Genomic DNA, 22,616 nt, shown 5'->3' on the forward strand with positions numbered 1-22,616 from the left:
GGTAGAGAAGAGCTCACATGAGACCCATCAGCAGAGCTGTTCTGAAGGTCTACTGTTACCTACTCAAGAGTGTAACGTTGATTTCTATTTTAGAGAAAACAGTGCAGAGCACTTCTGCTGCCTCCAAGTGCATGTATGTATGTGGCATGTGTGTGCGTGTGCATGTAAGGACATGTGTGTACGTGGCATGTGTGTGCGTGTGCATGTAAGGACACCAAGTGCATGTGTGTATGTGGCATGTGTGTACGTGGCACGTGTGTGCGTGTGCATGTAAGGACACCAAGAAACGCTATCCAAATGAGGAACCGCAGGGCTAACGAACGTCTCCCACCCTGGCCCTCCAGGGACTTGCTCACTGGTCCTTTCCCACCTTTGGACATAGCTGCCCTTTCAGCCCCCAGCCACACTCACCCTGCACTGCTCCATTCAAAGGGGACAATTCTGGTTGGGTGCAAATACAAAGAAGACCAATATGTTTATATCATTTATTCAAGAAATCAAGTCTTTAAAAATGTTTTTTTTTTTTTTATTGCATTTGAAGACATTTCCAGTAAATGTTTGAAGCCTTGGCCTAGTAACCCATCTGCCCTAGTCATCAGATTTCTCGAGCACAGTCCCATTGCCCGCAATGGTATTTATCAAAACTAAAAATGCTAGCATACTGAATATGCCAGCACTGCACCCAGTCGTCTATATGAAATACTCCATCAGCTAGGACAAACCAAAGGCAAAGCTGACTCTATAGTACAAACCAACATTCTTCACAGAAGAAAACAGTGTGAGACTAATTTCCTACAGTCTGTCACCTGCCATCAATTCTTCACTATTATTACTGCAGTTATTTCAAGGATAGTAAAATTAGGCTCCACTACCCATGGTTTCTCGACTTTTTAAAAAACCCTAAGCTCTAAAAGGTGTAAACAAGTATACACATAGAATTGTTTTATAAAGGTCTGATGTCTGTGTGTCATGGTAATGATGACAGAGACAGGACACGCACTGGAGTCAGTAGTGGTTACGTGCGCTGCTCACATGGTCAGCTGCTCTCCACAGGGTGAGTGACAGGCCACAACAACAAAGGTCTGGCAGCTCTTTGAGCCCACTTCCTGCACAAGCTCCTGCTTGGTGGGTAAGAACTGCTTTCTACAAGCTACAAGCCACATGTCCCCACACGTGTCGACCAGGGAGCCATCTTGAGAGTTCCTCCAGTGACTTTCTAGGAGCACAGCTTCTACATTAAAGTTTGCAAACTCTTTCTCCTTTGAAGCTCCGAGTTCCCGTGTGACAGACAGGCCTTTACTCTGCAGTCCCTGTCACCCACGGCACTGCCCCTGGGGCCTCTTTCCGAGGTTTGTTTTCTGTGAAGGTTTCCGCAAACCGCTCCCGGGCTTTGTCCCAGTGTTTTTTGCTCTTATTCTGAAGGAGGTCAACGTCATCAATCGAGGACGGCTTCCCTGTCCCCAAGCCGGCATGTGTCCGTCGAAGCTGAAGCTGGATCTGTTGAGCAAAAGAACTGTTTTAGAACCTAAACACACCAAACTCTGTTGTGTGGACATTTGACTGTAATCCTTTGACGAATTAAAGACTCGTGCAGAGAAAACTGGTCGATCGAATCAATATACACAGAAATACACATTCTACTTCCCACAGCTTAAGCTCCTTTGTCAGCATTGTCTTGGCAGACCCAAGTCCAGCCAATTCTATAAAAACCACCATGTACCTTAAACAGCCATCCCCATGCCCTGCCGCTGCTTGTCCTTTCCAATTGTGATGTGTGGGGCAATGGGCTATGCACAGACAGCCTGGTCTCCAGTCGAGTTGAGGTGTGGACCCTGGTGAAACCCAGTGGTGATAACTTTCACCTACATGGGACAGAAGGCCTCGTGTCTCCTCAACCCCTGGCTCCTGTCAAAGTTACTGCCCCCACCGCCCCCATAGGAGAAGCTCTTGGCTTTTAGTCACGTACAGAATGTCTCAAGCCTCTGACCTTCAGGCTTGACTCCTTCCAGTTACCTAGCAACAGTAAGATAACAAGCCCACTATAAGAGGGGCTGATCGGCCCCTCCTCACTCTCTTAAGCTTGTACTTTTCTTACTCTCCCTCTTACTCTAGCCTTTCTTCTCTCTCCCCCTTTCCCCTTCCCTCCTCTTGGCCATGGCCGGACTCTCTCTTTCTACCTTTTCTCTTTCCCCCTGCTTTTCTACAATAAAGCTCTAAAACCATAGACTGTCTCTGTTCATCAAGGCCCGCTGTGCTTGGGTGATGGGATAGGCTTTCTCCTAATGAGTCATGTCTAATCTCCCATCAGAAGGCCTTCCTGTGCTCCAGCCAGACTCTCACTTGCGTAGGAACCTCTCTCCTTCTGCCCTCTTCCCGTATCTCCTATTCTGTTCTCAGCTCCTCTGCAGTATCCAGCGTGGGATGCCAAAGACTGCGAACCTGGTACAGGGGCTGCCCCTTGTTCACCCCACACCATGTGGGATCAGTGGCTTCACACAGCTAGATGCCCACCTGGGGCCGCATGGAAAGCATCCGGCAGGCCTCCCACATTGGCCTGCCCAGAGCACAGGAACTCTGGTGGGACGTGGGCTCTCTCCCTCCCTCCTCTTCCCCTATACCCACAGCCCAACAGTGATGAATGTTCTTATCCACAAAATATGCTCAGAAACTGCAAGAGACAACCAAAAAGCCAACACAAGAAGTCCCGCTATGCTTTACATCCGTTTATGTTTTGTTTAGGCTGCACTCATAGCTATGGGGACGGCTCATAGCCCACAGACACAGGCTGGACACACCTGAATGATACACAGCTCTAAAGTACATCAGTCCACCCAACTAAAAGTAAAGGCCATGGACACATTTAATCCTCCCACCCTAGCCTCATTCAAGCAAAGGTATAAGAGGACCAAGATTAAAATAGTAGAGGAGGCCTGGGAGAGTCACTGACCCTGGAGTGTCTGCCTGGCATGTAAAGCCATGGGCTCACTCTCCAGTGCTGTGTGCACACAGAATCATGTCGAGAATCTGACAGCTGTTTGTCTTCCTATGAGGAGATGAGGGCCTCTCATTACGTTAGGAAGTTACCAGAACCACCTGGTGCCTTCTGTAAAGTATAGGTGGGTCTGCAGGACATTCTTTTTTTTTTTTTTTTAAGATTTATTTATTTACTTCATGTTTGTGGGTACAATGTCACTGTCTTCAGTGCTCTTAACCGCTGAGCGATCTCTCCAGCCCCTGTAGGACATTCTTGACAAACAGTTTTTACATAAGCACTGCACCTTCAAACATGCCCAAAGACTCAGTGATAAAGCTCACTCATGCTAAAGGTCTAACTGTAAACCGTTCTCTCCCTCATGAACCAGTGAAAGTGACAACACCAGCACTATATCCACACTGGTGGCCCATCAGCTTCAGCAGGGTGTGTGTGTGTGTGTGTGTGTGCACACACACACTAAAGATAGCTATTACCTCCCATCAACTACGCAGCTACAGAATTTAACCAATGCATTGTGTTCTAGACACTATTCTCTGTATTATACATAAAATGTTCTGGGGCTCTTGAGCATAACAGATTCTCTAGCTAATGCGGAATCTGCCTACATGTAAACTAACATCTACTGTTCCTTCAATGTTCAACACTAGACTAGTAAGAATGTCATCTCAAATTTTTAAAAGAGCCAGGCATGGTGGCATACACTTTTAATCCCAGCACTAGGGACCCAGAAGCAAGTGGATCTCTGAGAGTTAGAAGTCATCCTGGTCTACAAGTTGAGTTCCAGGACAGCCAGGTCTGTTATACAGAGAAACCTTGTTTTTAAAAAACCCAAACCAAAAGAAAAAACAAAGAAATAAATGGATGCATGAATGAATAGACAAATAAATTGCCAAAAATGTACTGACCTTATTTTAGCAAGAGTATTTGCCTAACATGTTCAAGGTTTAATTAAATAACCAACATGGTAAAGCAAACAAGCACAAAATCTATACAACTAAAAAGTACAAAAAAACCTTTGATTCATTAAATAACACTTTAATTGTTTTGATTTAAGAAAAAAAATTCTAAATAAGGCTTTCCCAAAGCACAAAATACCAAACAAAATGCACATGTGTTAAGTGGGACACAAGAAAAGCCTTCCCCGTGTCTGGTTTGGGTTACTACTCTAGTCCCAGCACTTGGCAATGCGGGGCTCATTACTACGCAGAGGCAATGCATATTGGAAGAACTTAGGATGAAGGGAAAGACAAGTCTTACCGGCGTTTTCATCCCTCCACCATCCTTCCCAAGGCCTTCTCCCTGTTTCCACCCCATCTTCTCCAACATCTTTCGGCCTTTGTTGCTATCTGTAATTTCACTGTAAAGGAAAATCAAGCCAATAATTGACTTATTTATAAAAGACTTTTTAGGCCATGTGTATAATAAACTCATGCATAAAAAAACTGGTATAGCTACCTTTAAAAGTTGACAATACTTCCTAAGGTGGAGAACACAAATGCTACTCTACAGATGCCACCTAACAGAAGTGCAATCAATGACCTATGTACAAGGAAGCAGACCAAATGGTCAACAAACCACAAGCAATTCAGACATCCACGGGCACTGAGACAGACTGAGGCACACAAAGGAAGTTCTTTGGCAATGACAAGAAGCTGTATCAAACAAAGCTACGCAGGATGAAGGAGACAGACACCATGTGTGTGTACTGATCCACACACTTAGGACTTCAAAAGCTACTGCTGTCAGGACGGTGGTTGAGTTTGGCAAGGAGAGCACAGGTCAGAGGTTACTGACACTGTCACACTTCTCGTGCATGAAATGTGTGCTCTTCATGCACAACCTTCCACAGGAGCACAAGGCTCAACAGTCAGCCCAGAACAGTGTGCCTTTCTGTCTATATGAATGAACCAATAAAAAGGAGACCCAGAGCCCATTTGTCCCTACTTGCATTTGGTGTGATGGATTTTCTACTGTGACAGTTTTGATTTTGTATCTTTATTATTTTCTTTTATACTATCCCAAGAAAAGCAGGCCAATGTGCTTCAGTTTTTATTTCTGCCTCCTCATTGAAATCTAATGTAATGTCCATATTGTTCAGCTGTTTTTAAAGCATCTGCCCTGCTGCCCGCTGCCCCTAACTCACTACATGTCCCGAACTGACTCAGTGAACAGTTGGGCATCCCATTCCACCCCCCAACAAGGAAACGTTACCACCAACCATAATTATAAAATTAAACCTGGCACAAATACTACAGTTTGGAAACAAGAGAAAAATCACAATTTTATAATTTTCATTTCTACATGGAAGATTCAAATTGACTCAACCTAGGATAAAAAGCCAATGTAGCTAATTTAGTATGTAAGTGCGGTCACATTTTTCATGTTGATTAACAAAGGCATTTTACCAAGAGAAAAGAATCACGGAGTAAAAAACTCAACAAGAAATGGTCAACACTCACGAGTGAACAGATGCAGGGGCGTCATCTCTTTGGAAAGTCCCTTCGCTCCCCACCTGCTCCCTGCGTTTCCCAGCTCTGTCTTTATACTTAGGGTTCTTCAGTGCTTTTTCAGCTTCATAGTCTGTATTCTTAACAACCGCAAACCATTGATTGAGGAAAAAGAAAACAAATAAAGTATAATTCAGTAAAAAAAAAGCTATGGTTCAATGTGGCCTCTCAGACAGGAGTGAGAACAAGTGGCTATGTCTACCCCACACTGCTCCAGTTCTGTCACAAAATGAACACAAGGCAAGGAGGTAACATGCCGAGAATCCAGTGTGTTCTCTAGCTACCGCACGGCCTCCTACGGGCCAATGAACCAGTGTTCAGGCCTGGGGGACTGAGCCCTAGAACCCCACGAACATGGAGGAGGAGTACCAGCTGCACAGGGATGTCCCCCACCCTCCACACAGCACCGTGGCTGTGTGCACACACACATCAGGGATGCACACATAATACTAAGACCTGAACTGCTGGGACTGAGACAAAAAATCTGCCCCCTTTTCTCTAAGGATTCCAAAGAACCCAACATAGTTTGATACTGTCTCTTGGAAGGGAAAAATAAGGAGTCATTTTAAAATGAGGAGATGGTTCATCCTGTTCCTACGAACAGCCTTTGCTTTAATATAGCCCCATCTATGTGACTCCTTCACGACCCAACACATATCACAGGATAAAGAGTGGGCTAAGCCCCATGTCAGGGCATGGACACAGAATGTAGTGATTCCCCAGGAAGGACAGACACTTTAGCAGACACAGTGTGGCATGCTCAGGCTAAAGGCACACCCAAATGTGGCAGTAACTCCCAGGTTACACCTGTTTCAATGGTCCTCACTTTTTAATTGGTAAATTGCACTCCACTATGAGACTATTGCATGGTTTCTTTATCCATATTTAAAAGATATTTGAATCTCTCAATTTGGAAGTGTTACTAAAAACCAAGTACAAATGTCGGCTTACCAGTCTTTGTAGAAAGCTGTTTGCACTTCTTGAAGGCAAATCCCATGAACTGGTATGATAGACACACCTCCAGCCCCTTTAACTTTTAAAAAGTCACCACACTGTTTTCCCCGAGTTGCTGCATCATTCATCATTCCTGCCAGCCACACAGGAGCTCCATCTCCTCATAGCCCTTCAGTGATTTGCACAGTCAGTTTAACATCTCCGAGTAGTTCTATAGATGCCTCCTGATCGCTCACTGTAGTCTCACATCCCACAATCCTAGCTGAACATTTTCCATGTGTTTATAACTGTATAACTTCTTTGGGAAGTGCTTGCTAAAAACCAGTACTTTTTTATTTTTTAACCTGGTGTGCTTGTTTGATGAAAGTCCCCAGTTGTCAGTGCTGTTTGAGAGCTGATGGAGCCTTTAGCAAGCAGAGCCTTGCTGGAGGGCGTTTGTCCCTGGGAAGGGCTTTGGAGTTTAAGCTCTGCTGCATTCCCTGGGTTCAGCCTCTCTGTCCCGCACCATGCTGCCTTTCCCAACATAAGGAACTGTGTGTCTCTGGAACCTTAAGCTAAAATAAACCTTTTCTCTTTTTTCTTTTCTTTTTAGTTGTTTTGTTTTTTGTTTTATTTTTCAAGACAGGGTTTCTCTGTGTAGCTTTGGCTGTCCTAGAACTTGCTCAGTAAACCAGGGTGGCCTCGAACTCACAGAAATCCACCTGCTTCTGCCTCTCAGGTGCAGAGCCCAGTCTAAAATAAACCCTTTCTTAAATTGCTTTGGTCCTAGTGTTTTCTCACGGCAACAGAAAGTCATTAATATAAACAATAGCACAGGCTGGCCCTGAATGGTCTGAGCAATGTAGTGTTCTATAAAGCAGCCTCCTTTTAAATCAACTTGTTCTCTCATTCTACAGTGTTCTATAAATTCTACATCACTTTAAAATCTACATCTATGAATTCTAGTTTCTTATCAGGTACAATTTGCAAGTGTATTTCCTGGCCTGTGGTTTCCTCCATATTTCTTAAGCGTCTCTGGGTAAGCAAAGTCTTACATTTTGACAAAGTATAGCTTGTCAACGCATTCTCATACAGTGGTGTTAAATACCTCAGAAATTTACTTAAACTTGTGTGTGAACAGCACGTAGAGTAAGAGGAATGGGTCGGTTTCCCCAGCTGTCCTCCAACAGCTGGGACCTCAACTCAGGCCCACATGCGCACTGTATTTTCAATTCTAACTTCAGCAGTGATGTTATAAACACCAGAACTATAGAAATCACATACATAATTGTGGTAAATACATCTTACTTATAGTGTGCTTAGTACACTGACTAAGTGAGAGAATACTTAGCACCCTTACCTGCAAGCCATACTTTACTCGTATTTTCTTGAGTGCTTTTCTTCTCTCCAACTCTTTTTCCTCCTTACTTAGTGCTGGACCAACTAAAAGGAAACACTGAGTTTGAATATGACAGACTTTACAGAAAATTAATACTTACTAAAAAAATAGTTTATCTTAGTATATTAACCAGTTCAAACCATTTTCCTAGAAATTTCATAATCTCGTTTTTCATTACAGTAGAATAAGATTCCATTGTCTGTCTGTGTACAGACCACATTATCATTATCCATTCATCAGCAAGTGGAAAGTACTATGCTGAGATATCTAACCCAGGCCCAGAAAGACAAAATGTCATGTTCTCACATTTCACACATGCTATGTGGAAATATTAAATTGGTGCATTTAACCTGGAGTGTCTGCAGGACCTGAAAGGCAGAGCAAGCCCATGGGAGGAAGGAGGGAAAAGTCGAGCTTATGTAACATGGGGCTAACATTTATGTGGGGAGGGGGGTGACCCAGAACTAAAGACTGAGAAAGCCCCTTCTGGAACTCCACTGTTTTGGAAGTCACTTTAAAAACAGTTCCCACAAAGGACTCTGACTAGAGGTGGGCTGCACGAGTGGACAGTAACAAATGTGCTAGTACTCAGCCCTGCAGACCACACACTGAGCGTACATGCAGTGTGCCTCGTCCACAACCTCGACAGCTAGACACAGGCTGCTCCACTCATACACAGTGAGACGTGAGGTGGGAAGGGGGCTCAACAGTACAGAGGGACAGACCACTACTCCACTGTTAATCTGTCTTGTAGAGTATCAGCCCCACCCACACTTGGTACTTCACATACCCAGAGGCTCATCCTTTCTATCAAGGCGGAGGTGAGCTCTGACTTGCCCCGGCTCACAGCCATCGCACGTCTCACTGCCAGGGTGAATGTGAAAAGACAGCACAGTCTCCCCAATTTTCACTTCGTCACCGTGTTCAAGGACGTAAGGATCACATTTAGTTTTTGGCTAGATGAGAAATTTTTAATGAAACAGAAATACAAAATGGTTATTATGTCTATGGTAGTGAAAAGTTGGGAAAAGGAGAGGCATGCACACTTCCACAACTTGATGGGCAGACAGTGAAAAAGACTACCAGGATCATGACAGTAGCTCAGTGGAAGAGCATACACTTACCATGAACCAAACTCCGAGCTCCACCCGTGACCCCTTACAGTATCCCCCAAAGCCACTTATAATCCTGAGCTTACCAAAGCCCACCAACTTTCTTACCATTGAAGTCCATCTCGACTTCAATCCGTTAGCAAAACACATATTATTCAGAGGAAAGTTATATGTTAAGAAGGGATTACCTTCCCTCTTCTTTAAAAAAGAAAGTGCTCTGTGTGTGTCTGTCTGTGGGTGCACAAGCTGTTACATAGGCCCTGGGGTCAGTACTCTGATTCTAATGATACCATGGTAAATGCTCTTAACCCCTGAGTGACCTCTCAGTTTTCCTTATAATTTCTTTCTTTCATTGTTAAAGCACAAGAGCAAGGCCCCTGGTGGTTTATATTACCAAGCTGACAGGACCTAGAACCACTTACAGTCTCTGAACACGCCATGGGGGTGACCTCTGGGCATGCCAGTGAGGGATCATTTAGATTAGGTTAACTGGAGGGACAGATCCACCTGAACGGTGGTGGCCCCAGGCCATGGCTGGGGTCCTAGACTGAGCAAACAGGAGAAACTGGGCTTAGTGCTGGCATTTTCTCCCTGTGCTTCCTGAAGTCCAACATAATATAACCCCCCTGCTTCCCCGTGACCCACTTCCCCGTGATGGACAGCTCTTCTCATTTCCTCAGTTCCTTTGTCAGGGTACTTTAGTTTTTAGAAAACTCCTAGTTTACCATTATTTTTATTAAGACAAGGGGAGGGGGCAGTTAGGGCTGTCCAGTGGTGTGTCAGAGGGAGAGCATCTGCTTGATGTGCAGGAAGAACCTGGGCTAGAATCGCAGAGCACATGAGAGCCACCAAAGCTGCTTCTATGAACATTCAGTGCTGGGCTGTGGAATGACTCAGCAGGAAGAGGAACTCCACCAAGCTGACCTCCACACGTATATATTTAATCTAAATAAGCTTTATGGTACAGTCATACCTAAAAGTAGCAATAGAGATATAATCAGAAGTCAAAACTCAACAGACCAATAGCTACTAAATATTTTTTTTCTAGCCCTTTCTGGAAAATTTCAACCAAGTTATAAATTTGTGCTTGAATTGTGATCTGTAACGACTAGAACCTAAGCTCAGACAAGGAAGTACAGGTAAACTACACATTGAACGTACCTGAAGAATCTGTTTCCCGTTGACAATGGTACCATTCTGGCTGCCCTGATCCACAAGAACGTAGCTTTGCAAGTCATGGTCGAAATAAACTTCTGCATGGAACTTAAAGGAAAGCAACCAAGCAATTACAAAGAACTGCACACTTTCAACCCAGAGCGAACTTCGCTGGTATGCAGCGGTGTAGGCATGAGTCTCTGATCATTTCACCTGATTTTTCTTAATGTTTTTTTCTGAGTACAAATTATTACAAGTTTCTGGTAGAAATATGGAGGCTATACTTCCTATGCTTCTATCTTTAACTATGATGAAAAATTTGTATATATCCTGCCTCTTCTATTTTTAAAACATAAGTAAGATTATACTATACATACAATGTGATTTTTTGGTTTTGGCCTAACATAAGCACTACCACTGCCTATTTAAAATCATTACAATTCTCAATACATTCTAACTTGAGACACTCATTCTCACGGAAGCAAGTTCTCCATGTGTCCACATCACAGAGCGGCCTGACCTCATGACTGCAGAGTGTGCGCTTCATACATTGTGCAGCTGCTTCACAGGGTTAGCAGTACGCCATACAGTGTCCATGCAGTGGGTACAACTATCCTCCATTCACCTAGTATATGAATAACCCCACACTCAAGGCTTGTAAAACTGGACATCTAGGCTTTCTGGGGGGTTATTATCTTTAAAACTTTGCTGTGGGCAGGCTGGAGAGACGGTTCAGTGGTTAGAGCACTGACTGTTTTCCAGAGGACCTGAGTTGGATCCCCAGCACCCACATGGCAGTTCATCCACACACAGGCTTCTTTCTAACCATCTGTAACTCCAGTCCCAGGTAATCCATCCTTTTCCTCTGCCTCTGTGTGCATGAGGCACCCAGCTGGTACACAGACATACATGCAAGCGAAACACTCATACACATACATTTTTTTAAATTAAAAAAAAAAAAGTTATGAGCCTTCTTGCATATACAGTATCTGTGCACAATCCAATTCTCTCTCTGAGAGACGATATACTTAAGAGATGGAATTGTCAAATTACCATATATGTAAATTTTATTTAAATTTAAAATGGTCAATTATTTTGTAAATGTGTGTACATGGGGTACATGGATGTACACCTGGCATTCCGGGGTGTGGGTGTGCCAGATGCGTGCACAGAAGTCAGAGGACAACTTATAGGAGTTGGCTCTCTCCTCCTACCATGTAGTTTCTAGGGATCAAACTACCGTGACAAATTATCTCGCTTTCAGCTGGCCCCTGTATGCAAACTTCTAATCTTAAACTGAATACTGCCATATCGCTTTCCAAAATAGATATATCCCCATTGTCTATGAGAATCCTCGTAGCTTTAAACACTCTTAACCAGATTTGGCTATTGTCAGAATTTAAATTTTCTATTAATCTAGCGATATGTACTATCAAGTTTTACCATTGATCTTATTTTTGAGTTTTTCTGATTTCTATTGAAAATCCTTTTAGCAAAGGGCTCTTTTATTACTTTTAATTATGTATATGTGTATGGGTCTCTGTGTGCATCTGTATAGATGCCCCAAAGGCCAGAGACATCAAATCCCTAACTGTGAGCTTATCTATCTTCAGCCCTGAGAACTTCCACTCACTATTTACCAGCCACTTGGGCTCCTCTGCCTGATACTTTCTGTAGTCAGACTGTCTAGAGTAACTTTATAAAAATTTTAAATGATTACAAATGTTTTCACACTGCCAAATCTTATCCCAAAAAGCTCTTCTAAACTGAGCTCCCAAAAGGAACAATTTTTAATAAGTATGTGAATAAAAATTCCGTCTTGCCTTCACATCTGCATTTCATGTGACTCCAGTGACTTCTCACGAGTGAGCCAGGACGTTCTCTATCTGGTGAACTGACTACACAATGGCAATGGATGCCAAACCAAACCAAAGCAAGACACATGGCTCTCTGCATCTTATCAGGGCTGAGAGTGGGGAAGAAGGTCTCTACTACTAAAGTTCCAGGTTGGGCTTTCCTTGAAAAAAACACAGTAAGTGAACAAGGCAGGAGGATTCCCCGCTTTCAAACAGTGCTGGGGACACTTTCCTGATAACAGTGAGAACAACCTCCATCCTTTTTGTTGGTTGGTTGGTTTTTCAAGATGGGTTTTCTCTGTGTAGCTCCGGCTGCCCTGAGACTTACTCTGTAGACCAGGCTAGACTAAATTCCACTCTTAAAAAGACAAAAAAAAAAATCATAGGTTCACATTACTTCATTAAATAAAAACAAGCAGGGAGGCAGAGGCATAGATGCCTCCTGCCTCCTCCTCACAGAGCTCTGGGTTCAGCTCTCAACAGTGTCAGCAGGACAGTCAAACAGTTCCAGACACACAGCATGGAGAGACCAGAAGCGCAGCCTTTCCCTGCTACTTTAAAGCTACAATTCTGTTGGTTTTGAAAACTCAACTTTTTATTGCTACAACACGAAGCCACTGAAACGTTGAGAAATCCTGAGGTAGAAATGGTTAGATTCTGCATGGATGGCAAAACATTTGAATCATTTGAACATTTGATTTATGTTTGAATTACCACAAAACATAGCATATTGACTTCACTTGGTAAATGTGTTAATTGGATGCTATTTTACTATTTAAGTTAAATAAATAAATCCATGTTTTGTAACTCACGCTTCAGATTTTTAAAAAGGACATAATTAGCCAGGCATGGTGATACGCACCTATATTCCTACTAACTCAGGGGGCTGAGCTGGATCACTTAAGCAGCCTGGGAACAAGGGGAGGACGGCCCTGTCACAAATCAAAACATCATGACAAGCATGAGTGGCCCCATGCCTAGGATATAGGTGTAAGAAGATTGGGAGCTTAAGGCTGACCCTGCTACTTAGTGAGTTGGAGGCTAGCCTGGGCTACAAGAGACCCTATCTTTAACCAAATCCAAACCCAAAAGTCCCATAATTTTCAAACTGTGATAAAGACTTTTTTTCAAACACTGAAAGAAACGAAGAGGTGCTGCTGTCATCTCTATTACCACAGCACCAGCCCCTCCCGTTCAACAGAAAGCCTGTGTTTCCTACTAAAACCATTCCAGGTTCCCTTTTTGTTCCATTTGGTTTTTATATAGGATCTTGTTGTGTAGCCCAGGCTAGTATGGAACTCACTGTGTAGTCAGGACTGTTCTCAAACTCTTAGTTCTCCTGCCTCTGCCGGGGACAGGCACTCAGACCCAGGCAAGGGGCAGTGGCACACACACTTCCTCAGACTACAGCTCAGAGTGGAGGTCTCACCTTACTAACAGCGACTTCAGGGATTCTCACAGTATGCTCCATGTCCTTCTCTCTGCAACAGTAAGTAAAGTGAGTCAGTAACGGGGACACAGAAACACAGCAGTGACAGGGCACAGAATGCTTTACTAGACGATGCGTAAACAGAAGCCTAGCACAGCAGTCCCCGAGCTGTGGCTCACCCTAAGACACTCTAGAGTTGGCACGCTTCTACACAGTATTTGGTTACATCATTTTTCTTGTTAAACTGTGCTTTTCTTTGGATAAGGATGTTGCTTTAGCCTTTTTGTTTCTAGAACAATGCTTTAAATACAGTACTGCTCATCTACCTTCTTGAAACAAGAGAAAACCCTTCAGCTACAGCAAGTCTTACCTCCCAATGGTGGCTGGGCTCACAGCAGTGATGATAAACAGCGAGCCCATCTGCAACACTGGAGACCTAATGACAATCACCCGAATACAGGGCGGCCAAATTCTTTCCTCATCTACCAAGGTGAGAGAGAGGTGGACAAAGATTAACTTAAAGTTCTATGAAAATCAATTTCTCACACAGATAACTAGGAGACACAGTTCTCAGCACAAAGGAGGTTTATTTGCCCCAGAGAACAAAGGGCAAGGAATATCCCTAGCTTTAGGAATATAACCTACGATTCTTAGTAAGGGGGAGGAGATTGGGGAGAAGGGCAGGGCCTGTGAGAGCCATGCTGGCCACCATCGAGCTGGCCATGGTCCCTCATTACTGATGCTGCTACTCAGACTTGGTCTACAGATCTGCCTGAGCTCAGTTCTCACACATCTGGACCTTCAGTGCTGGCCCTCTCCGTCCGACAGCAGCTAGCTGATGAGTTCCCCCAAGCTCCCTACCTCCTGCACTTCTGATGAGCACACGCTCTTCAGGCTGGCCTGCTGTCTGTCAAGCTTCCCTTTCCCCTTTGGCTGTACTGCAGGAATCCAGTGTCTGCTCTTACTGTCTGACAACCCTGACAGCAGTCCCAGATTTCCCGAACCTACTGGTGTTTCTCTTGGTGATAGACCCTGGGTGACAACCCTCTCTGTCTCAGCCAGCTAGTTCTATTTTGAGCCTCTCTAGAGACATGGGGATGCCCTATCTCTTGCCTTTGGCCCACCAGCCTCCACATGTGATGGAAATGCTCTCCCCGACCTGAAAACTTCATATTAATGGTATACTTCAGCACCCAACAACTCTGGAGCCTGGATGTGTCTCTGTCTTCTCTTGTCTGCTCTAAGCGCTCTCTGACTCTTACACTCTGAACTTTTCCAGTGCCGTCGTAAGCCTTTGGCCATTTCATGTTCTATTTAACCCTGTGTGTGCTACAGAAATACTGTGCCTGCCAGTTGCTGTGCTGCGCTGCAGCCAGCCCTGCCCCAATGCCATACAGCACACACTGCTCTACAGTGCAGGCTGCTCTGGAGCCCACCTGAGCCTCAACCTTGGCACTGATGGTGCAGGTCACGCCCCTTAGCCAGAGCCATGTTTGCTAGCTGGCTAGAGTCCCTTCAGTAGCCATCATAAAGTACACAACAGAGTCAACATTTCTAACAGTAATTAAAATCAAATCTATTTTATTTCAAAAATATCCTAAACACATTTTAAATTATTATAAGCCAGAAAATTTTACTTTACTTTTTAAAAGTAAGAGAACTTTCCATTGAGAAAAGAAGAAATTTAATTTACTATTATTACAAAATATTGTGGTTTATATCTTTATATGAAGTAAAAATGCTAGAATAACCATAATACCTAACTAAGCAAGTGACTTCTTTCATAAGCTATGCTTTTAATGGCAATTTACGTTTTCTTCAAGTGCAAGCAGACCATGACAGCAGAGCCTTAGAGAACTGAAAGTACAATGTTATGTTCAATGGAAGCTATTCAACACACTACAGTTCCCTTAAGTCAACATACTGATCACCCTCTCAGGACTCGACTCCTACAAGCTGACAGTAAGTCATTGCCATCATTTTCAATGGCATCAAAATAACTGGGGTGCCATCGGCCACGCCACCCTCTGCCCGAGTGAATCACTTACTCACTCACCTTCATCGTCAGATTCTTCTGAGGTCTCCCTGTCCCCACTGCTACTGTCTCCATCATAGCTCTTCTCACTCTGAGAGTCTGTGATCTCACCTTCTTCTGGCTCGCTCTCACTCTCTCCCATTCTCTCATCCTTAGATGACGCTGAGTTATCATCTCCAGGAGACTCCACAGTGTCTCCACTAACTGCCACCGTGAGCTGTAAGGGACTGCTTTTGTGAGAAGTGTCTGTTCTGGCCTTCTTTTTCACATTTCCAGAATGTTCATCCTCACTGCAGTTTATATAGTCTACACTGCAGACTTTCTGATCTTCTGAGCTCAAATCCTAGAAAGAGGGGACAGGGAAGGAAGTGACATCAGCGTCTCACACCACTGGTTCAGGAGGACACAGGACAAGGACAGGACAGGACCCACATGTCCTGCTCCATAACACCATCACTCTTAGAATGTTACATCATTGTTGCTAGCCAGCACCCTATCAGATGGGATCAATATGCAAGTGGGAGGCAGTCCACAGCCCAGTGTGTCCCTCCATCTACTCTCAAGGCCCCGTATTCCTAGCCCAGGCCGGCATACCTGTTACTTGGCCTGTAAGAAAATGTAATAAATGTATAATTTATAATAAAAAATGTATAATAAAAAATGTAATGCAACTCCTGTTTATACTTTCAGATTTTCTAGTAGTCACATTTAAAAACTTAAATAAGGATGTTTTATTCACTTTTGATTTTCTTTCTTTAGGTTTTTTAAAACAGGGTTTCAGTTTTAGCTCTATCTGTCCTGGCTCTCACTCTGTAGTCCAGGTTCAAATTCACAGAGATCTACCTGCCATTGCCTCCTGATTGCTGGGATTAAAGGTGCATGCCACGCCGGCCTGTGTATTCATTTTCATCCTAAGACTTCAAAGCCGCACACATCCAGGACCTTCACTTCAGTACACAGCCACAAGTAGCTCATGGCTACCACACCGAATAGTGTAAAACTAGAGAATGTGTCAATCCCAAACATTTCAGTTTTTAAATATGGCAATGTACGTAAAGTACAGAGAGTTTAAAGGATAACATGAATTTAAAGATCTAAATATAATCAATGTATCAAAATTGAGGTTTTTACCAAAAGTGAACACTTCAGACTGAAAAATGATGTTTAAAGTTTAAAATACAAATGTTTTATTTATATGTCTTTAATTCTAAAAATTCAGCCTGTCTATAATAATAAGCCTTTTATTATTAATTTTTGGCATGCTTTATGGAAAATGAACAAACTATTTTAATTAACAAATTAAAAGTATGTATTTTTACTGTGCACACTTTACGTTCTGCACAGAATGAATGACTACATCAAGCCAATGCACATGTGCATCCCAGTCTTCCTGTGGTCATAATACAAGTTTATTCTCATGGCGACTTCCAAATGTTATAATACATGGGCTAGGGGTATAGACCAGAAGTGAGATATAGACAGAAGTGTGTCTAGTTTGAACAAGGTTCTGGGCTCAATCTCCAACACACATCAAGGCACCATTCTGTACAACAGACAATATATTAGTATCATGGAAACTGGGAAGAAACACAAGGTCATTGTTCTTCCCCTTCCATATGCAACACTCTCAATTTTCTTCCTGCCATGTGCATATAATGAAGGGAGTTCACATGTAATTTCACAAAATATGACAGCATATCTTTAATAGCAGCATAAGCATTGAGTTTGGAGACAGGCTGAACATTCACAGTATGATAAACTATATATACTCTCAGCAATATAAACTCACCAAGGGCAAGAACAAGGGCAAGGAGCTAAAAAGCTGTGAAGAGCTTTACAGCTATGTAAAGTAGATCAGCAGCATCAACATAGCTACGTATGCACTGTTTAAAGAGCATGTCCAATATTCTCACTATGACTTCTTGAACAACAGAAGGAGAAAAAGACTGAAACTGTCAGGGCGCTTCTGATAAGGGATTCCTGGGGTAGACTGTTAGATAAACATGCAGGAAGGACAAGAAAGGGCACGTACACCTAGACAGTGAAGGGCCTCTCCCTCTCCCTCTCCCTCTCCCTCTCCCTGTGTGTGTGTGGCGGGGAGGGGTGAGGCTGGGATTATAGGTGCACCCCATAAATTCCCGGCTCCCAGAGTTTATTTTTAGTAGTTCACTAGCATGCTTTTCTATTCATTTCTGTATTGTAACTAAAACGAAAACACGGTGAGATTAATTCCAAGTGTTGATAGTACAATTTATTACTTTAAGTAAATTTCTTTGGGTTAAAAGGGAAGAAAAACATGACATAAAAGTTCCAAAGTTAAGTGTCACATAGCTGCCGCAGCTCGAGCAATACCAGTGCAGCAAGCAAGCGCCACCTCACACATCATCACCTCAGCCATTTAGGAAGGAGAAGTAAGAGCACTAATAGCATTTTAATTAGCATGGCATTCTAAGTGACTTTACAATTGCCTTCATTCTTCAGACCTACATTCCTTTTCCTGTACGTGTCAGCATGCTCTTAACTATGAACTATGAAATGCCAGGGATCAACCCCACGGTACTTCACATGTAACATAAGCTCTCTATTACTATGGTACATCCCAGGACCACGTTCCCCTCCACCCCCACTTCTTAGGCATAGTGCTGTGTTAATTAAGCAAAGAAATTGTCTTTCATTTTAATTTTTTGAAAATAAATTACTAGAAATGAGATTCTCCACCTAGTACAAACAAAAAGCCTATGATTGTTGATACAGTCAACCTTTTTCCAAAAACAAGACAAACAAACAGGCTGACACTACGGCCCGGCAGTTATGAGTGCCTGCAGTAGACCCAAGCTCCTTCCCAGCACCCACGTCCTCTCACCAACCAGAACTCCAGCTCCAGAGGCTCTGGTACCTTTGTCTGGCCTCCATGTGGACCTGCACGCCCATGCACACATGCACACATGCACATGTGCACACACACCCACAAAACTTATATCTATTCAAATAGACAGTAAATCTTTCCTTGCTTGCTTGCTTTTTGTTTTGTTTTGGGTTTTTTTTTGTTTTTGTTTTTTTTTAAGACAAGACTGGGTTTCTCGATGTAGCACTACTGCCCTGGAACCCTTTCTGTAGACCAAGCCAGGCTTGACTCAGAGAACTGCCTGCCTCTGCCTCCAGAGTGCTGGGATTAATGGCGTGTGCCACCATCACCAACCAGCAACAATAAATCATTTAAAACAAATAACAACAAATACCCTTCCAATCCTAATATGTACCTCACTCCAAATTTACCAGGAATGCATTTTTACGTTTGCAATTAATAAGTGAGAAACTACTTAAGAAAGTTAAATCTGTATATGCCAATATATAAATTATTTCTCTTTTGTGAACTATAATAACCAACTAACTAAATCAAGTCTGGATGTTGTCTGAAATTTTTTTTTCTGAATTACACATTGTAAGATGGTTTATATATCCTAAATAAATACTTCCTTCAACTTTACAATACACCTACTTCTAATGTCTGAGTTTGTTTAAAAAAACAAAAACAGCCAGTTGTGATGGTGCACGCCTTTAATCCCAGCACTCGGAAGGCAGAGGCAGAGGCAGGCAGATTTCTGAGTTTGAGGCCAGCCTGGTCTACAGAGTGAGTTCCAGGACAGCCAGGGCTACACAGAGAAACCCTGTCTCAAAAAAAAAAAACAAAAACAAAAAACAAAAACAAACTACTCATTTCACTTGATCCTTTCTAAGTTTTAGAATCTGAAACCTTAATAAATGTATTTAAAACACAAAAATACAGAACAATGTTTACATTCATAAAATTTGTGGCTTAATTAATGATACTAAAATACTGCAAACTTTAAAGAAGTAAGAAAGCATTACCTTTCCTTCATTTGCTGTATAAAATCCTGGCTCCTTTCTTCTCTTCTTCAACCTTCTATCTCTGTTTGGTTTTGTGCTAGGGGTCTGGTAAGGCTGCAGGTCTACGCGAGAGTGAAACTGGTACCGACCGCTCTCCACGTCGCAGTAGTAATAAATCCCGGTGGAAGGGTCGTAATACAGCTGGTTTTCCTTCCAAAGTCAAGACAGTAAGTTTTACTCAGGTATAATGAGACAAAAGAGAAAAAGAAACAACAAAAATGCCAAATATATCCAAAGATAGTGGATACATTTAACAACTATTGTATTTTCAGAGGAATCAGAGAAATAAATTAGAGAAAAAAATACCTTTTCGGGGGGGAAAAAAAATCATTACTGTCTGCTTTCCACGGTGAGAAAACTTCAATCTTAACTGCATCAAGTGAGACTGCCAGTGTTTACAGGGTTTTACTTTATGTCAAATGGCAACTTCACACGGTTCAACTGACCACATTCAAATGAAAGAAACGTTTCGAAGGCATGAACACTTAGGTGTGGATGACAAATTGCATAGGAAACCATTAGTGTCCTGGCTCTGGACATCCTAACCTGGTAAGCTGTAAAACACTTGACCATTTAATGATAAACTACAGAAGCTGGGGTTGGGGGTACAGACCTAAGACACTGGTAAGCAACTATGCTCAGTAATTTTCTATTCCTTTTTCTCTTGTTAGAAAATTGGAGGCAAAAGTTCAACAAAGGAGGGAAAACTTAAGCAAGGAGACTGAGCCACCATGTGAGATGAAGGCCTCCACTTACAGACAACAAGGCGTTAGTTAGCAAGTCCACAGACACCATCACTCACAGACAAGACAGCGGGGAGAACGACTCCAGGGAGGGAAGGAAGCCTGCTCGCCAACCCTCAAGCCCAGTTTGAAAACTTGGCCACTTCTTCCTTCTCTGCTTCAGCTGGGACTTACTTTTTGCTATGAGGCAGCTGTAAACCCAACAGTGCATTGTTAGGAAGGTCTGAGATACTTACAGAATCATAATAGAAACCAGTGCTGTGGTCAAAATATAAGCCTGTGCTCTCGTCATAGGTGAAGCCGGTCTGCGAAACAGCAGCCTCCGCTGCGGCTCTCAAGCTCTCAGCAAGCGAGGACCCTTCGAGTGCTGGGCCTTCTGCTAGCGTGGACACACTCTCCTGCAGAGACATGCCAGGTGACACATACTGTCAGCTAAGCTGGATCCAGTTTGTAATGGAAACGCATCGTCATTAATTATAATCAGAACCATTTTTTTAAAATATTTTTAAGTATTTTCCAATTTAACCTTGGCCTTAAATTTTGTCTTTTTTGTCTTTGCTGCGGATAAGACAGAGGCCTGCACATGCGAGGCCAGTGCTGTTCCATGAGCTGCATTTATTCCCAGAATCTTGTCTGAGTGTTAAAGACACTAAAGTAGGATGATAACAAGTGTTCAAAGTTAAATGTGTGGTAACCAACCACACAAGGAAGCAACCATGGAATATAGACTAAGTATCTCTAAAGCAAATGATCTGATTGGTCAAAAGAGCCAACGATAAGACACTTTAAAACTAGAGACGGAGAAACTACAGATTAATCATCCAGGAAATTTGAGCAGTGATGAGGCAGTTCATACACAGCCCTGGAATAGGCGAGTGAGGGGAGCAGACAGGGGAAGAAACGCCTTTTACTTCCAGGATGGCCAGCTTTCGTACACACACAGTACTTGGCAGGCTCAGGTGGGAGGACAGTTTGTGCCTGAGAATTCAACACCAGTGTGGGAAACAAAAGCGACCCCATGTCAAAATAACAAAGAACTATTTCGGATATAAACATGCAAAACGACACTGTCCTTGTGCCCAAAGCCCCTCAAAGCCTCACTATCACGGGTGACTGCAGACGTGAGTGCCACCACACACACACACATGGGTCAGAGAAAACCGGGCACACTTGGTTCTCTCTTCTACCTTTATAAAGGTCCAGGGCTAGGAACTGAACTCAGGGTGTCAGGCTTGTGTAACAAGCACCTTTTACCTCCTGGGTCACCTCACTGAGCTCCAAGGGTCATGGGCTGAGTTAAACAGAAAACTTGTCACAATTATAAATACATTTCCACTTCTGTTTGTTAGCAACCACAGCTGAGTGTGTTGATACAAACCTATACTCTCAGGCACAAACAGACTGAGGTAGGACACTTGAACTCAGGGGAACAAGGCCACCCTGAGCAACAAAGCAAAACTTTATTTCAAAAGACAAAACAAAACTGGTGCTCTGTGCATACCCATACATTTTATCTCATATATAATTATTTATAACTCCTGTGTGCACCCTACAGGATCGAGGAACCGTCTTTCTCCATGGTGAGCCTTTGTTACCTGTGAGTCAGAGGTGACGGCATCCTCCTGTCTATGGCTAACGCCCTCTGTGCCATCAGGGCCAGCATAACTCCCATTGTCTATGTGTGACTCATCCTTAGGGTTAAGAGCAGAAGCCTGAGCATACTGACTCTGCTGTTCACACAGTTCCGTCTCTCTACTGGGAAGACCGTCATCATTATAATATGTCTGATAGTAATAATCTGTAAAGAAAAGAAACAAACAAACAGCTGGTGAGCATATGGGGAAAGTTTGTTAGTTGCAAAATCCAAATAGCAAACCCAAAGCTGCACCCACTGAAACCCTGAGCACGGAATCAAAACTGCACCCATTAAGTCTGGCCACACGGCCCAGGCAGAGTTACGAGGGGTGGGGGTGGGGGAATAGAAGGCTTACTGACAAAATTACTCAGTATAATCAGTATGGGGGTCCAATGGAGGGAGGATTTTTCCTAGCACTGGAGAGCCTGAGGCAGGAGGTTGGATGAACCCAACCTGAGCTACCCAGCATGTTCCAGACACCTTTACCTCTGTACTGAGAACCTGACTCAAGCTACCAGAACAGAATACTTAGCGCAGCAGTGAAAACATACAAAAGCATTAAATAAGTTAGAAATTATCATACATCCCTATTTTGCCAGCCATAAATTGACAAAAAAGTGATATAGAAAGAAATCTGTATTATCAGATTCCTCCTATTTTCATATTTTGTCTGTATTATTTTTAAAGAAACACTACACCCGTGTGTCATGAATGGTCCGAGGGTACTAGTGCACCTATAGTGAGTACCTGAACTCGCCCAAGGAGCATGGCTCTCTGTCTGTACTTCTACATCAGACTTCGGATTATCTTCATTTTTCCCACAATGGAGTATTTTACTAAGTTCTTCTACCTGAAAGGAAACAAAGCTTTAGGAAAAATAACCATAAAGCAACTCAGTAATAATCAA

At 43.1% G+C, this 22,616-nt stretch overlaps 1 protein-coding gene across 2 annotated transcripts in view; it reads right to left on the reverse strand.

The window, feature by feature from the left end:
* Positions 1-529: 529 nt before the first annotated feature.
* Positions 530-22,616, reverse strand: part of Aggf1 (angiogenic factor with G-patch and FHA domains 1) — a 27,317-nt gene continuing 5,230 nt past the window's right edge. The window contains exons 2-14 of one of the 2 annotated variants that reach the window (XM_021180208.2): positions 22,457-22,559; positions 21,669-21,871; positions 20,310-20,471; positions 19,292-19,480; positions 15,443-15,764; positions 13,757-13,868; positions 13,387-13,438; positions 10,108-10,209; positions 8,625-8,790; positions 7,796-7,878; positions 5,455-5,582; positions 4,253-4,352; positions 530-1,497 (exon numbers count right to left, since the gene is read on the reverse strand). In XM_021180208.2, coding sequence (XP_021035867.1) covers positions 1,297-1,497; positions 4,253-4,352; positions 5,455-5,582; positions 7,796-7,878; positions 8,625-8,790; positions 10,108-10,209; positions 13,387-13,438; positions 13,757-13,868; positions 15,443-15,764; positions 19,292-19,480; positions 20,310-20,471; positions 21,669-21,871; positions 22,457-22,559 — 1,923 coding nt within the window. In that variant the 3' untranslated portion in view covers positions 530-1,296. The remainder of the gene's footprint in view (positions 1,498-4,252; positions 4,353-5,454; positions 5,583-7,795; positions 7,879-8,624; positions 8,791-10,107; positions 10,210-13,386; positions 13,439-13,756; positions 13,869-15,442; positions 15,765-19,291; positions 19,481-20,309; positions 20,472-21,668; positions 21,872-22,456; positions 22,560-22,616) is intronic. The other variant, XM_021180209.2, reaches the window with a different exon arrangement.

This window comes from Mus caroli, chromosome 13 (genome assembly GCF_900094665.2).
Source record: "Mus caroli chromosome 13, CAROLI_EIJ_v1.1, whole genome shotgun sequence".
NCBI lineage: Eukaryota > Metazoa > Chordata > Mammalia > Rodentia > Muridae > Mus > Mus caroli.